The following is a 12635-nucleotide window of genomic DNA, read 5'->3' on the forward strand; positions in this document are numbered from 1 at the left end:
CGGCGGGGGTCTGAGAAGCCACCCGGCTATTTCCCCCAACAAAACCGAAGCCGTTTCTGGAGAAATGAGGCTGCCCCAGAGAAGGAAGGACCACTGATCATTTTGTCTTTTACATGCTTGCTCCCAAAGAACCTGGGAAACTGCTTTAATTCAAAATGTGGGTTAACAGGGAGCTCAGCTCAGGGCTCTGTGATGACCTAGGGGTTGGGCGGGGGTGCTGGGAGGGCAACTCAGGACGGAGGGGCTCCAGCTGTGCTCTCAGCCACCTCACACCGTTGCACAGCGGAGACCACCACAAGAGTGCAAAGCAACTATGCTCCGCTTTAAAAGAACACGTTGGACTGTGTTCAGATGCTCCGGACAGAGGCTAGGTGCAGGGGGGCTCGCTGCAGTGGGATGGGACCCACCCAGCCCTGGACACAGACGTGTCCTTTGAAGGCGGGGGAGCCCAGCCAGCGAGACTCAGCACCACCACCGCAAACGCAGCGCCGACTCCCGCCGAGAAACACTCACCCTTCTCCCAGGCTTTCCTGCCGGGCCAGGCGGGCCCTGCACACCCCGCGGACCCTGTCCGGGATCAGAGGGCAAAGGTCAGTAGCGTGTCCGCTTCTTGGAGGACAAAGCCAAGCCTGGACCCCGTGCTCATCCCCCCCGCCGCCCAGCTGTCAGCACGTGGCGTCACGCAGACAGGCGCAGGGTCCGCGGCCCTGAGCCAGGGCAGGATGGGAAGCAGCCCGCGCAGTCCCGCTCCGGACCCCACGGCTGCTCCGCCTCCAGCTTTGCATCAGAGAGGGCAGCTCCCCACACTCCGCTTCCCTGACCAGAGGCGGTGACAGGGCTCCATCTTCCCAGAGAGAAGGCGGCCCCGGGGTACATACCTGAGGCCCCATGTCTCCTGGCTCACCCTTCAGACCTCCGCTCCCGGGAGGGCCCTGGGGAGACACGCCTGGTTAGGGGGTGCCCAGCACAGGTACACAGGCTGCAGGGGTGGCTGGGGAGGACTTGAGGGGGTGAAGGACCCGGGGCTGCGCCTGGGCAGGGCCCCCACAGAGCCCGCCTGCCGCCTTGGACACACCCCGAGGGACGAGCAGTCTTTTAACTGGTTTGCATCTCGTCCCGGGTTGGAAGGAAACCCTGGACGGGCACGCGGGGGACCCCTGGGCTCAGCACACGCTCACTTCTCTCCAGGACGGATCTGCCCACCGTCCGTCACAGGCCGTGTGTGGACACCCTTGTCCACTGGAGGGCAAGATTGCCAGATGCCGGGAGGGCACGAAATACACCCCAGGGCCAGGGGCCAAGCCCACCCCCTCCCAGGGACAGAGAGAGGGCCCTGTGCGCCTCGATGCCCCGGCTCCTTGCAACTGTAAGGGCCACACAAACCCCCGGAGACCCCTCTCCCTGGCCCTGGGATGCCCGGCACACGCTGCCCAAGGAGTCGGGCGAGAATCAGGGTCTGCCTCACGCTGAACTGGTCAGGATGGTAAACAGCCTCAAAAGAAAGAGGCTTGGAGCCCCCGGGCTGGTGAGGCTGGGAGCCCCTGGGCTGGTCAGGCAGAGTCGTGGTCAGTGTAAGTGCAAGGGCTTCCCTGCTCCGAGGGCAGCCCAGGCCTCTGGTGCTCAGGGCACACCCCCCCAACCCAACCATCGCAAGATGCTCTGACCCGGTGAGCTGGGAGCCTGATGGGCAGGGGCCAGTGGGCGGCACCCACCCCCACACCCCAAGATGACTTACCATGGGACCCGGTCTCCCAGTGAGACCCATTGGGCCAGCAGGCCCCCTCAACGCCAGCTGCAAGGCAAATGGGACATGCTGAGAAGCGGCTGGTTCACCTGTCCTGACAGGTGGGAAGGGCCGGTGTGAGAGGCCAAGGACAGGAGCCTCTGTGGCGGGAGGTCACAGGGACCCCGGACCCCCCTCCTCCAATCCTCTGGGCTCCCAGCGACAAGCACCAGCAGGGCGGCAGCCGGGTGGGTGCCCACTCACCACTTTGGGGTGGGTGCCCAGAGCCTTGGGCTGACCCTTCCTTCTCCCCACCTGCCCCGCCATCAGCCCCACACCCTCACAGGGAGCATGAAACGCGGCTGCCCTGGGGGGCTGGCTGGGCATGTGTTGCGCACGAGCTGAATCACACATTCCCCGAGAGGCACTTCCAGCGCCCGGGGGTTACATCGGGGAGCCTTCAGGGGTGAATGAAGTTCTTGCCCCAGCCACGGGCGGCACCCCTGCAACCCTGCCCAGGTGCCCGCTGCCTGCCCGCTGCTGAGGCTCACTCCCGCCCGCTTTCTCAAAGGGCCTCTTCCACACCCATTGTGCAACTGTTCCCTGCATGATGCCATTTCAATTTTGGAAGATTCTGTGTTACAAAATCTTAGGAGCCCATCACCCACTTGGCTTCAGTCAACACACCCACAGATTCAAAGGCCAGCCAGGCCGGCCCGTCAATAAGCCCAGTGGCAGGGGATGGGGTCTGTCGCCTGCTGACTGCATCACACAGCAATTTGCTCCATGGCAACGACTCCGTACTCGCTGCCCTGTAATTCATTATCCATGCACTCTGATCATTAGCATCTATCCGCGGTGACAGAGCTACATAAATATCACCAAGCGAGGGACTCCTCAGCAGCTCCTTGCGACGCCCCATTACGGGCACTCCAAGGAAGGATGGCCCACCCCGCCGGGTGGCATTTGCTCTTGTCAACAGCAATCAGCAATCTGGAGCCTCGTCAATTAAAACGCAATTCACTCATCAGCTCGTTTGCCGAGAGCAGAGTGGTAAGGAGGCTCCTTGGGACCCTCAGGCTGAGCGAGGGGCTTTGGAGCCCACCAGCTCCCCCGACCCCAAGGTTCAGGCTCGGCCCAGCCTCATCACAAGGGGCCCCCCAGGAGGACGTGGGGTCTGTCCATCCCAGAGCCGGGGGGGAGGCAGTAGATGGTTGAAGAAGACGGGGTCAGCAGAAGCCAGAGGGGCTCAGCAGCCGTGTCCATATCTGGGAACCTGGGCCCTTGGTGTGGACAAGGGACCCCTGAGAAGCCTCCCCCACCTCTCCTGGTGCTCACCAGGGCCCCCAAATGCACAGGGATGACTGGACACCCCCACGGGCTCCTGAGTCCCAGGTGAGCACCCCAAGTCAGCAACCTTGCAAGCTGGGCTCCGAGCCACCCCCCACGCCCCAGCCCACTCACCCGGGCCTGTTGCAGGATGGCTTGAGCTTGGGACTCCTGCGCGGAGACCATGGGTCCTTTGGAGCCCGCGTCGCCGCCCCCTCCGAACCGGAACTGCAGATGTAAGACTGGGGTCACTGGGGGTGCACGGACGTGGGCGTCCATTCTGACCCCAGGGCTGAGGGTGTCCAGCGGCCTCTCAGGTGACAGCAGAGCCTCGGGGGGGCTGGCTGGCAGCTTCCAGTCCCGGGCCTCCCCCCTGCTTATTACGCCACCCGACTGCCCGCACAGGGCTGCCCGTCTCTGCCCGACAATTCCAGCTCTGGGGATTCTCCCCTACCCCAGCATCCATGGCATCTCCCTGAGACCCCAGAGCCCCGTGCCAACGCCCATGCAGAGGGGCACACGGGCTCAGGCAGAAATGGACATCAGTCCAGACCAGCCCTCCACACTCGCCCTCCCAGCCTGGGCTTGCCCCGTGCCAACGCCCATGCGGAGGGGCACATGGGCTCAGGGAGAAACGGACGTCAGTCCAGACCAGCCCTCCACACTCGCCCCCCTGGCCTGGGCTCCCCGAGAGGGAGGTGGCCCGGGTCCTCTGCAGACCCCTAGGGTCAGGAGCAGGTCACATTCAAGGAGGGAGTGGGTGGCTCAGGGGTCCAAGGGAGAGGGCAGGTGTGCGGTGATGGAGATGGACGCCACACAGCTTCTTGCAGAGCTGGGCTCTGCTCCCGCCCTGGATGCTGTCAGAGGTGGAGACCCCGACCTTGGTGTCCACCCTGCCGGGCCAGCAGGACACTCCCAGGAGCTATCTCCACAGGAAGGCTGGCCTAGGCTGGAGCCCATCTGTGGTCAGGGGATCGACCCCTGGAAGCAGCCCAGGGACCCCCCCCAACTCTGAGCCCTGAGCCTGCCCACCCCAGCGCCACCCCCGCAGGTACACTCACAGGCAGCATAAGCATAGTTCCAGGAGGGCCGGGCAGCCCGTCAGCGCCAGGAAGGCCTGGGCGTCCAGGGGGACCCTGCGGACAGAAGGCAGGAGAGTGGGTCAGGGCCCGGGAGGGAGCTGGACTGGGGCGACGTGAGGGGGCGAAGCGAGGGCCCGCGGGAAGCACACTGCAAGCACAGAGCAACGCAGGACCCGGGCGCGGGCAGGGCAGATCCTGAGCCCGGAGGAGGGGGCTTCACTGTGGGCTGAGGCTGAGGAGACCCCGGACCAGAGCAGAGCCGAGGGGAGAGGCAGAAAGCCTGGAGTCTGCGATCTAGAGCGGCAGAGGCCACCCCGTGGGAGGCAGGCAGGGGCGAGGCATCGGGGCTCCCACGGCCCCAGGAGCGTCCCTGCCGAGTGTCCCCCCGGTGCTGATGTCCGAGAGGCCAGCTCATCCCCAGGCCCCTCAGCTGTGCCGGTGGAGCAGATGCTGCACTGGCTGCGTCCCCTCGTTTGGACGGACGCAAGGGGCTGGCGTTCCCGGGGGGACGCATGGGGACACAAGGCCTCCTGAGCACTTTGAGGCCCCACCTCTGCACAGACAGCACCTCAGCGCTCAGCGCTGGTCCCCGACACCCCCAGTCCCTGGCAGAGCCTCTGACTGATTCTGGCCCAGGTCAGGCCTAGGTGAATGTGGCATGGATGCACGTGTGCCTTGTCGCTTCAGTCGCGTCCGACTCTTTGCGACCCCATGGAGTGTATGCAGCCCACCAGGCCCCTCTGTCCCTGGGATTCCCCAGGCAAGAGTACTGGAGTGGGGTGCCATTTCCTTCTCCAGGGGAGCTTCCTGACCCAGGGATCGAACCCTCGTCTCTGATGTCTCCCGCATTGGCCGACGGGTTCTTTACCACTAGCACCGCCTGCAAAGACCCCTGAACATGAATAATATGGCTTCTTGTCAAAAAAGTGTTTTTATCGCTCAGCTTTTCACGGAGGCAGACGCCCAAGCAGCTTGCCGTGGGCGAGGTTCACGTGCAGACAAGTGCAGCTCACGCCCCTCAGTGAAAGGGACCGCCACCGGCCCACAGCGGGGTGCCAGTGGAGCCCTACATGCAGCAGGCACTCACGACTGCAGCGTGACGCTCCCGGGGCAGACGCAACTGACTCCCAAGCCCCGGCCCAGAGGACCAAGCACGAGGGGTCCACCCCAGATGGGCCGAGAAGGGCACGCCCGGCCCGGGCCGGACCCCCACCCGCCCGTCTTCTCCTTTGCGGTCGTTTTACTCCAGGGCCGATCCCTCCTCTTGTGAAATGTGGCAGAAAACAGATGCCTGCAAAGTGGAACGTGAAGGCTCCCTCTTGATTCTCCAGGAGTAGCTGAGGATAAAAGCCTGTAGGTGCCCAGGGAGGCCGGAAGCACACACACCGAACACGCAATACGAATCACGCCTGTGAGTCCACGGGCGGAGCGGCGGGGGGCGGTTCCCCTTTAAGGAGATGGTCTTGCACGCGTGTCCGGCAGTCTGCGCCTTCCCTCTGCCGCACGTGGAGGTCTATTTGCGAGCTCGGCCTCACTCCTTCCAATGGCGTCAGAGGTCCCCGCCCTCACAGGCTCCTCACTGATTGAATCCGTCCTCCTCTGATGCATGTTTGAGTCCAGTTTTCATTAGGACACAGGCTGCCGTGATGAAGCTTCAGGCATCTTTCTTCCCTCTTTTTTTTTTGGCTGAGCCATGCGGCACGTGGAATCTTAGTTTCCCATCCAGGGATGGAACCTGAGCCCCAGAAGTGAGAGTGTGGAGCCCCAGCCACTGGACCGCCAGGGGAGATTCTCACCGTCTTTCTTAGGCGGGTGCTCAGAAGCAGAACTGCTGGGTCAGAGGGTCTCTGCGATACCCCCACCCCGACTTTTTATTGCTCACAGGCACAGCTAAATGGTCCTTGCTTGCCATTTTCGAAAAAAAATAAATAAATAAATTCCCAGAGGATAAAATTTACTTAAAAAAGAAAAACCCAGGATGTGCTTTGCCAGCCAGACTTCCTCTCGGAAATTCTACCCTGACAGCTGCTCACCGCTGAGCTTTCTGCCTCTGAGTCGATCCCGACGCAAACCCCCGACTCAGAGCTTAGAGTCCGTGTGTCCCAGGGATGCGAGGCCGTCCATGTAGTGTCCACGCCCATGTCGTGTGGGCTCGCACGTATGTGTGTTTGTGTGTGCTGGAAACCAGGAAGCACACTGGGGCAGCCCCTCACCCACTAAGACCCCCTCCTGTGCTTTCTAAGCCATAGGGGTGAAAATTCAACCTTGGGCCCCAAAGCGTCTTTGCCCTTGTGCTGACGTTATCAACTACACTGAAAACAATTCCCAAGAGCATGTTGGTAGACAGACAAAAGTCTGGAAACCCCGCAAGAGAGGGAAGGCTTGCCTGTGGGAGAAACCCCCCTGTTTTAAGGGATCCTCCTGACACCTTAAAATCTGATGCGAGTCCCATGCAACGCCACGCCTGTATTCTCTGTATTCAGCGCTGCTCAAAAAAGCTGTCAGCCAAACTCTGCCAGGCCCTGGGGTCTGTGTCTCAAAGACTCTGCCCCCCAAGCCAAAATAGGGGTCTGCATCCCAGCCGCCCCGCCGCCCTCCACTGGACTCGAGCTGAGGACAGGGCCGCTCTGTCCATGGCCTGTGGCGGACGCAGGGCTCGGCCCAGCCACCAGGTTCAGGGCGACCTAAGAAGAGCCGCCTGGCCTCTGTGTGTCTTTTGATCGCTGCCCTGAGCCGGCCAGGCAGACGCTGTAAAGCGCTGGTGCTGCGGGGCAGGCCACACGCGGACCAGGCACAGACACAAGGGCCCTTCCGGGTCAACAGAGGGCTCTCCCAAGGCCGTCCTGGCGTCGCGCTGGTGCAGACAAGAGGGAACAGAGAGCTCAGACACTGTGAAAGCGGCTGCCGGCTCCAGCCCCGCTGATCCAGAGCCCGCGACTCAGCAGCAGGCGGGTCGGGGCTCATGTCCGGCTGCAGAGCCCAGCCGCGGCCCACAACAGAGAGAGGCAGCAGGCTGGGTGGGGAGCGCCAGAGACCAGGAGAGTCTTCAGGCTGGGATACTTCTGCTTTCCCGCTTCAGAGAGGCCGGGAAAAGGAGAGAGGGGCCGCATCAGCCCTCAGACCCTCAGCGTCGGGGTGGTTCGCTCAGGTCTGCTCCTGCACAGTCGCAGTTTGGGGGAGGCCAGAGGCGTTCGCAGTGGTCACTTCCTGATCTAGATCTGAACACTGGCTACCCTTGTGGCTGGGGCCAGAGCCTGGGGGGAAGCTGCACCCCTCCCCCAAGGACTGCCTTGGTCACGCCCTGTTGCAGGAGAGGGCCGGGAAGTCCCAGACAAGCTCACTGACATCTTCTGAGCCCAGGAGGCCAGACAGGCCTGGAGGGAGACACTGGGGGTTTCTGCTTCCAGCCCACGCCTCTCGGGATGACCCCCACCCCGCATGCTCCCTAATATGAAAAAGGGTCCTTCCGGCTTCCAGGGGGTTCAGGGTGAACAAGGAGACTCAGGTGGCCCCAGCTCCATGCTAGTGAGGCCTCATGACAACGTGGCAGGGGGGTGAGCAGCTCACAGAGAGGACGGCCCCACCTCCCCCAGGGAAGGCCCGCATCACCACGGCTTGTGGCCGGGACCTCACGGAGACACCCGGCTGTGCAGAGCAGGTGACTAACCAGGTGTCCCGAGTAGGATGGCTCCATGAAAGACGTCCCGGGCACCCAGGGACACCGGGGGGCCAAGCCCCACACCCAGCCCCCAGGAGGCAGGAGACGGTACAACAGTCTGCCCTGTGGGTAGCCGCGGTCACTTGCCACGGCCTTTGCAGAGCTGGAAGCTTCCTACGGGCCTCAGTGGACGCTGCATCTTGGCCGCGTGGCAGGGACCCGGGCTATGTCCAGTCCTCAGACATGAGCGTAAATCTAGCCAGCGTGCCCAGAGCCCACGCTCTGCAATAGAGAAGCCTGCCACAGCTAGAGAGGAGACTGCTCTCCACAACTGGAGAAACGCCTGCACAGCCAAAAATACGTAAAGAAATAAGTAACTTCATTTTGAAAAAAAGAAGAGCTGCAGAGTCCCAGGATCAGGGCAGGCAGGGGCAGTGGGCGGGGATCTTGCAGACTCCCTGGCGAGCAGCTCTCAGGTGCAGACAGGCACGTGGGGCCAAGCAGATGATGGCGATCAGAACAGGCCACGCCAGACATGCCACTTCAGCTGAGAACTCACAGATGCGGGGAAGGCCGCTGCCCTCCCCTGGTCAGCCTAAAAGCAGGACACACGCTTCCCTTTGCGAGGTGGTGGGAATTCTCCAGCACCCCCCCCGAACCAGGATGATGGGAAGGGAGAAACCCCATCACTCGAGAGGGACCGCGGGCCCTCAGGTGAGTCTGCATAAACAGACCTTCCTGAAGCCCCCCTCACCGTCTGCGAGTTTCTGCCCCCTCCCACATGTATTTCTCAATCACTTCTCCACAGTGCAGTGGTTTTTGATAAAATGGTGTATAAATTCCCAAGTCTAATCACTTATCAGGTTTTCACTTCTGTATGAAGCCCTCTGTACGTGTGAAATTAGAAATATTAATGAGATGCTTTATCTTTTCTCCTCTTAAGGTCTTTGTTTAGTTTGCAGTCCCACAGACAAAGCCCAAGAGGGTGAAGCTTTCCTTCTCCTCCACGGGGATCCTGAGGTCGCCCTGCTGGCAGGAGGCAGCACAGGGTCCTGACTCTGCATCCAGCTTCTTTCATGGCTAACAAGCTGACTACCAGGAGATCCGGGCTTGAGAGGATGCTGAGCTGTGAGCAGGGACAATCCTTGGAAGAGAACTGGCCCCGAGGGTGGGCAGTGCTCAGCTCCTGGAATCAGCCCTGGGAAGGGGCCCGGGAGGGCCGGGGGGCTGCCGGCTTCCCTTCCAACTCCAAGAACAGCAAGCTGCAGAGCAGCTGATGGCTCTGCCTACCCCACCCTGGTCCCCATCTCCTGGACCCTGCCTCGAACTCCAGAGAGCTCAGCTCTAAAAGGCCCAGCTTCCACGGTCAGGGGCCCCCGCTCCCCAGGTGTTTCAGGAGCATTTAGATCCTCAGCACCAGACCAGGGCCCAGAGCTGTGCATGCTTGGGGAATGTGCCAGGTGGACAGGCGGGCACTCGAAGCAATGCCAAGGCTGACAGGAGACGTGGTCTGTGCTATCCGTGGCCCCGGCGGACGGCGTCCCATCCCACGTCTAAGAGAGACGTCTGCTCTCGCTGACGTCTGAACCTAGCCCACCCCTGGGTCCATCCGAGGATGCTCTGTGAGGGGACACGGCTGTCGCCCCGTCTCACACAGACCTGTGGAGTAAGCTGGTTCAGAGACGGCAATCCCGGGTCCTGGGCGGGGAGGACAGGCCCCTCACTTGCTTGTCTCACTCACTCGGCTGTAGCCGAGCAGGAAGCTGCATGGACGCGTGGGGAGGCTGGGCGTGACTCAGGCCACCACAGAGCCAGGGCCCCTACTCTGGCCCCCAAGCCACGGGCTCAGGGAAGCAACACGGCAAGAGTCCCGTCTGGTGCCCCGTGCGACCCGGCTGCCCTCTCAGGCCACGCGGCCCCCTGCTCCGTCTGCGGGCGGCACCTCACGCCACCCGGAGCATCGCCTCAAAGCCATGGTGCCCGACAGCCAGACACCCCCTCGGAAGCAGACCCCAGCTACGTCCTGCCCAAAACCGTGAGGTCCTCGCTCTGCCCCGGGCCGTGTGCCAGGCGTTTCTTAGGTGCAGACACGCTCCCAGGGCCCCTAACCTACAGCCACACCCAGTTAGTGGAGCTGACTCTGGCAGCACGCACATCCGCGTTCATTAGACCAGCAGGAAAACAAGAAGGAAAAAGTCAAGGTGGACGAGAAGCCACAGGGCTGCAGTACCCCCAAACCCCCACGAGGTGTCAGAGCGAAATCTCAGCGTCCAGGGCTCAGCCCGCGTCTCCCCTGCAGCCACCCAGGGCGGCCGGAGACAGGCCCCTTGACCCAGAGCAAGTTCTCCAGCGTCTGTCGCTTGATTTCTAACAGGGAAGCTGGAGTGAGGGGCAGGACACCGCGGGCCCAGGAGCCCCAGGCACCGGAGTGTGAGCCCCACAAATGCACGGCCGCGGGGCCAGCGCCGTGCACCGCCCTCCCCCAGAGCCCCCAGGGTTCACGACCCAGCTCCTTGCAGGTGTCGCTGTCCCCAGCTCAGGGCCAGGCAACGGTCCACCCCTAAACGTCAGAAGAGAGCAGGCGCAGTAAGGGGTGGCGTGAGAGGTGGCCAGGTCAGGGCAGTTTGGGGAAGGACGTCGGTGTGTTGTGGTCACGCGCGCGTGTGAGGACATGGCCGGCCCCACGCGGGGGGGATGCCCGGGTGAGGCCACAGAGCCCGGGATCCCAGGGGCTGTGCTTACTCTTTCTCCAGGGTCACCCACTTGGCCTGTGGGACCCATCGTTCCTGGAGGTCCTGGGAGACCCTAGAATTAAACACGAAATCAGGCAGTTAAAGATGCAGTCACAGGGCAGTGCCCGCCTGCCAGGAGAGGGCAGGGGTGGGGTGGGGAGCCGGGCGGGTGGGCACGGGTGCCCACCCCAGGGCGTCCGCTCCTGATTTCCACCCAGGAGCATTAAGGGGCCTCCCTGCACCCCCGAGGACCCCCGTACAAGTCACAGGAAATAAAACAGGACACTCACCGCGGGGCCTTCGGGGCCAGGCGGCCCCTCCAGGAGCATCCCCTGGAAAAGACAGAGAGAGTGTCTGAGCCCCTAGGATGGCCTCCCCCATCCCGAAACGTGGACCTGGCCCCCCAGCCCCAGCCCCGAGGACGGCTTCCAGGCCGGGTGGCCCACAGTACCAAGGACCAGGCCTCTGGGTCCACACCCCCTGCCTGGGCATGGGTCTGAAGCAGCAGCCTCTGCCGTGGGGCTGTGGTGGGGGCCGCAGTGACCAAGCTCTGAGCACCTCCAGCCAGAGGACAGAGAGGGGGCCAGCCCCTGGCCCCATTGCTGGCCTCCTGTCCCAGGGGGCAGTGCCCAGGTAGGCCTCGATGATGGCAGCCCAGGGGGCAGTGACCCCAGGCCGAGAGCCCAGTGAAGGTGAGACGGCAGCCTGGGGGTTCAAGGGGGACAAGAGGAAGGGGGTCACAGGCCGAGGCCCCTTGGGGCCGACAGCTCAGACAGGCCGTGCTGGGCCCCACCCCACCCCGCTCCAGCCCCGCCCCCGGCCGAGCCCAGGTCCACGCAGCCTCCAGCCCCCAGCCTCGCTGTCAGACACCAGGCCCCTGCAGACCAAGCCCCTCGTCCTCCCCCCGGGGCCCCCGGACACCGGGAGGACACACCCTGTGTTTACACAGATGTGCGCACAGAGCTGTGTGCGCAGAGCTGTGTGTGCAGAGGCGTGCACAGAGCTGCCCCGGCCGCCTCCTCACTCTCGGCTTCCCTGGCTGCTCTGACCACGGCAGCGAAGCAGGCTCAGAACTGAGCCGGGACTGAGGGAGACAGCCCTGGCTGCCACACCGCGGACACGCCGCCTCTGTTCTCAGGGAGCCGGCCCGGGGGGGCGGGCCCTCACAGGAGGGTCACGGGCCTGGGGAGGGCTGGGGGCTGCGGGATGGGTGGGCCCGGCGGAGGGGCACCTGTACTTTCCCAGGAGTGGGGAGGGACCCGCGGCCACCACCCCACGGAGGAGCGCTCCCGAGGCACAAAGAGGGGGTCTTCCTGCACAGGCCCCAGTCCACATCCGCCAGGAGGGGGTCTCAGCCTTAGCCGAGCTCCACACAACTCTTCAGGGCGGGCTGTCCATCTGCTAAGCAGCAGGGCCCAGAAAACCTTCCTTAAACCCACGGAGGAGGCTGGACATGCCTGCAATGGGCCTTCACCAGGTGACTCGGGCTACTGGATGGGGAGACGCCAGGTCCCTGAGGGCCCAGCGCAGCCTGGAGCACCAGGTCTCATTGACCTGAGTCCCCCCCACCCTGGGGGGAGGTCCTGTCCTTTCAACGAGCCACTGGCGATGCTGACCCATGACAGCCGGTACCGGATCTCAGTGGGAAACAGCTCTGGCGGGAAACATCCTTGAGATGGATGGATGGAGAGAGAGGAGCTGATTCCAAGGGAGACAGGGAATCTCCGTGGAGAGCAAGTCACACGCCCTGGAGGGAGGTCACTGGGGCAGGTCAGGGACAGCAAGCAGCCCCCTGACCTCCACAGGCCGGGATGTGTCAAGACCACCTCCGCCGTCTCCCAGGGCTCGGCCCTCTGTTTATGGGAAGCTAAGACTTGAGGACAGCCAGCGATGCTCCAGGTTGAGATGTTCCAACTGCTTACATGGTGTCCCCAGAGGGACTGGCCTCACCCCACGGGTACTCTGAACAGGCTAGGGGCTGGGCTGGAGGGAATGATGGGGCCAGAGCGCATCAGATGGCCCCCTGGAAGAGGCTGGACCAGACGTCCTGCAGACATGCTGTGTTGGACTGCTTCTCTGTTCTCAGCCTGCATCTCCACCCGCCCTCTGCA

At 63.2% G+C, this 12635-nt stretch overlaps 1 protein-coding gene across 4 annotated transcripts in view; it reads right to left on the reverse strand.

Annotated features, from left to right (window-relative positions):
* Positions 1 to 12635, reverse strand: part of COL5A1 (collagen type V alpha 1 chain) — a 148134-nt gene that overhangs the window by 69775 nt on the left and 65724 nt on the right. For all 4 annotated transcript variants that reach the window (XR_015135702.1, XM_086323391.1, XM_086323390.1 and 1 more), the window contains exons 10-16: positions 10815 to 10856; positions 10535 to 10597; positions 4114 to 4188; positions 3188 to 3280; positions 1736 to 1792; positions 879 to 932; positions 514 to 567 (exon numbers count right to left, since the gene is read on the reverse strand). Coding sequence is in view for 3 of the 4 variants with exons in the window: in XM_086323391.1 (XP_086179517.1) it covers positions 514 to 567; positions 879 to 932; positions 1736 to 1792; positions 3188 to 3280; positions 4114 to 4188; positions 10535 to 10597; positions 10815 to 10856 (438 nt within the window). In the remaining variant the exon portion in view is untranslated. The remainder of the gene's footprint in view (positions 1 to 513; positions 568 to 878; positions 933 to 1735; positions 1793 to 3187; positions 3281 to 4113; positions 4189 to 10534; positions 10598 to 10814; positions 10857 to 12635) is intronic.

The sequence above is a fragment of the Bos grunniens genome, chromosome 11 (assembly GCF_055505025.1).
Source record: "Bos grunniens cultivar Pamir isolate PY7600 chromosome 11, Bosgru_T2T1.0, whole genome shotgun sequence".
Taxonomy (NCBI): Eukaryota; Metazoa; Chordata; class Mammalia; order Artiodactyla; family Bovidae; genus Bos; species Bos grunniens.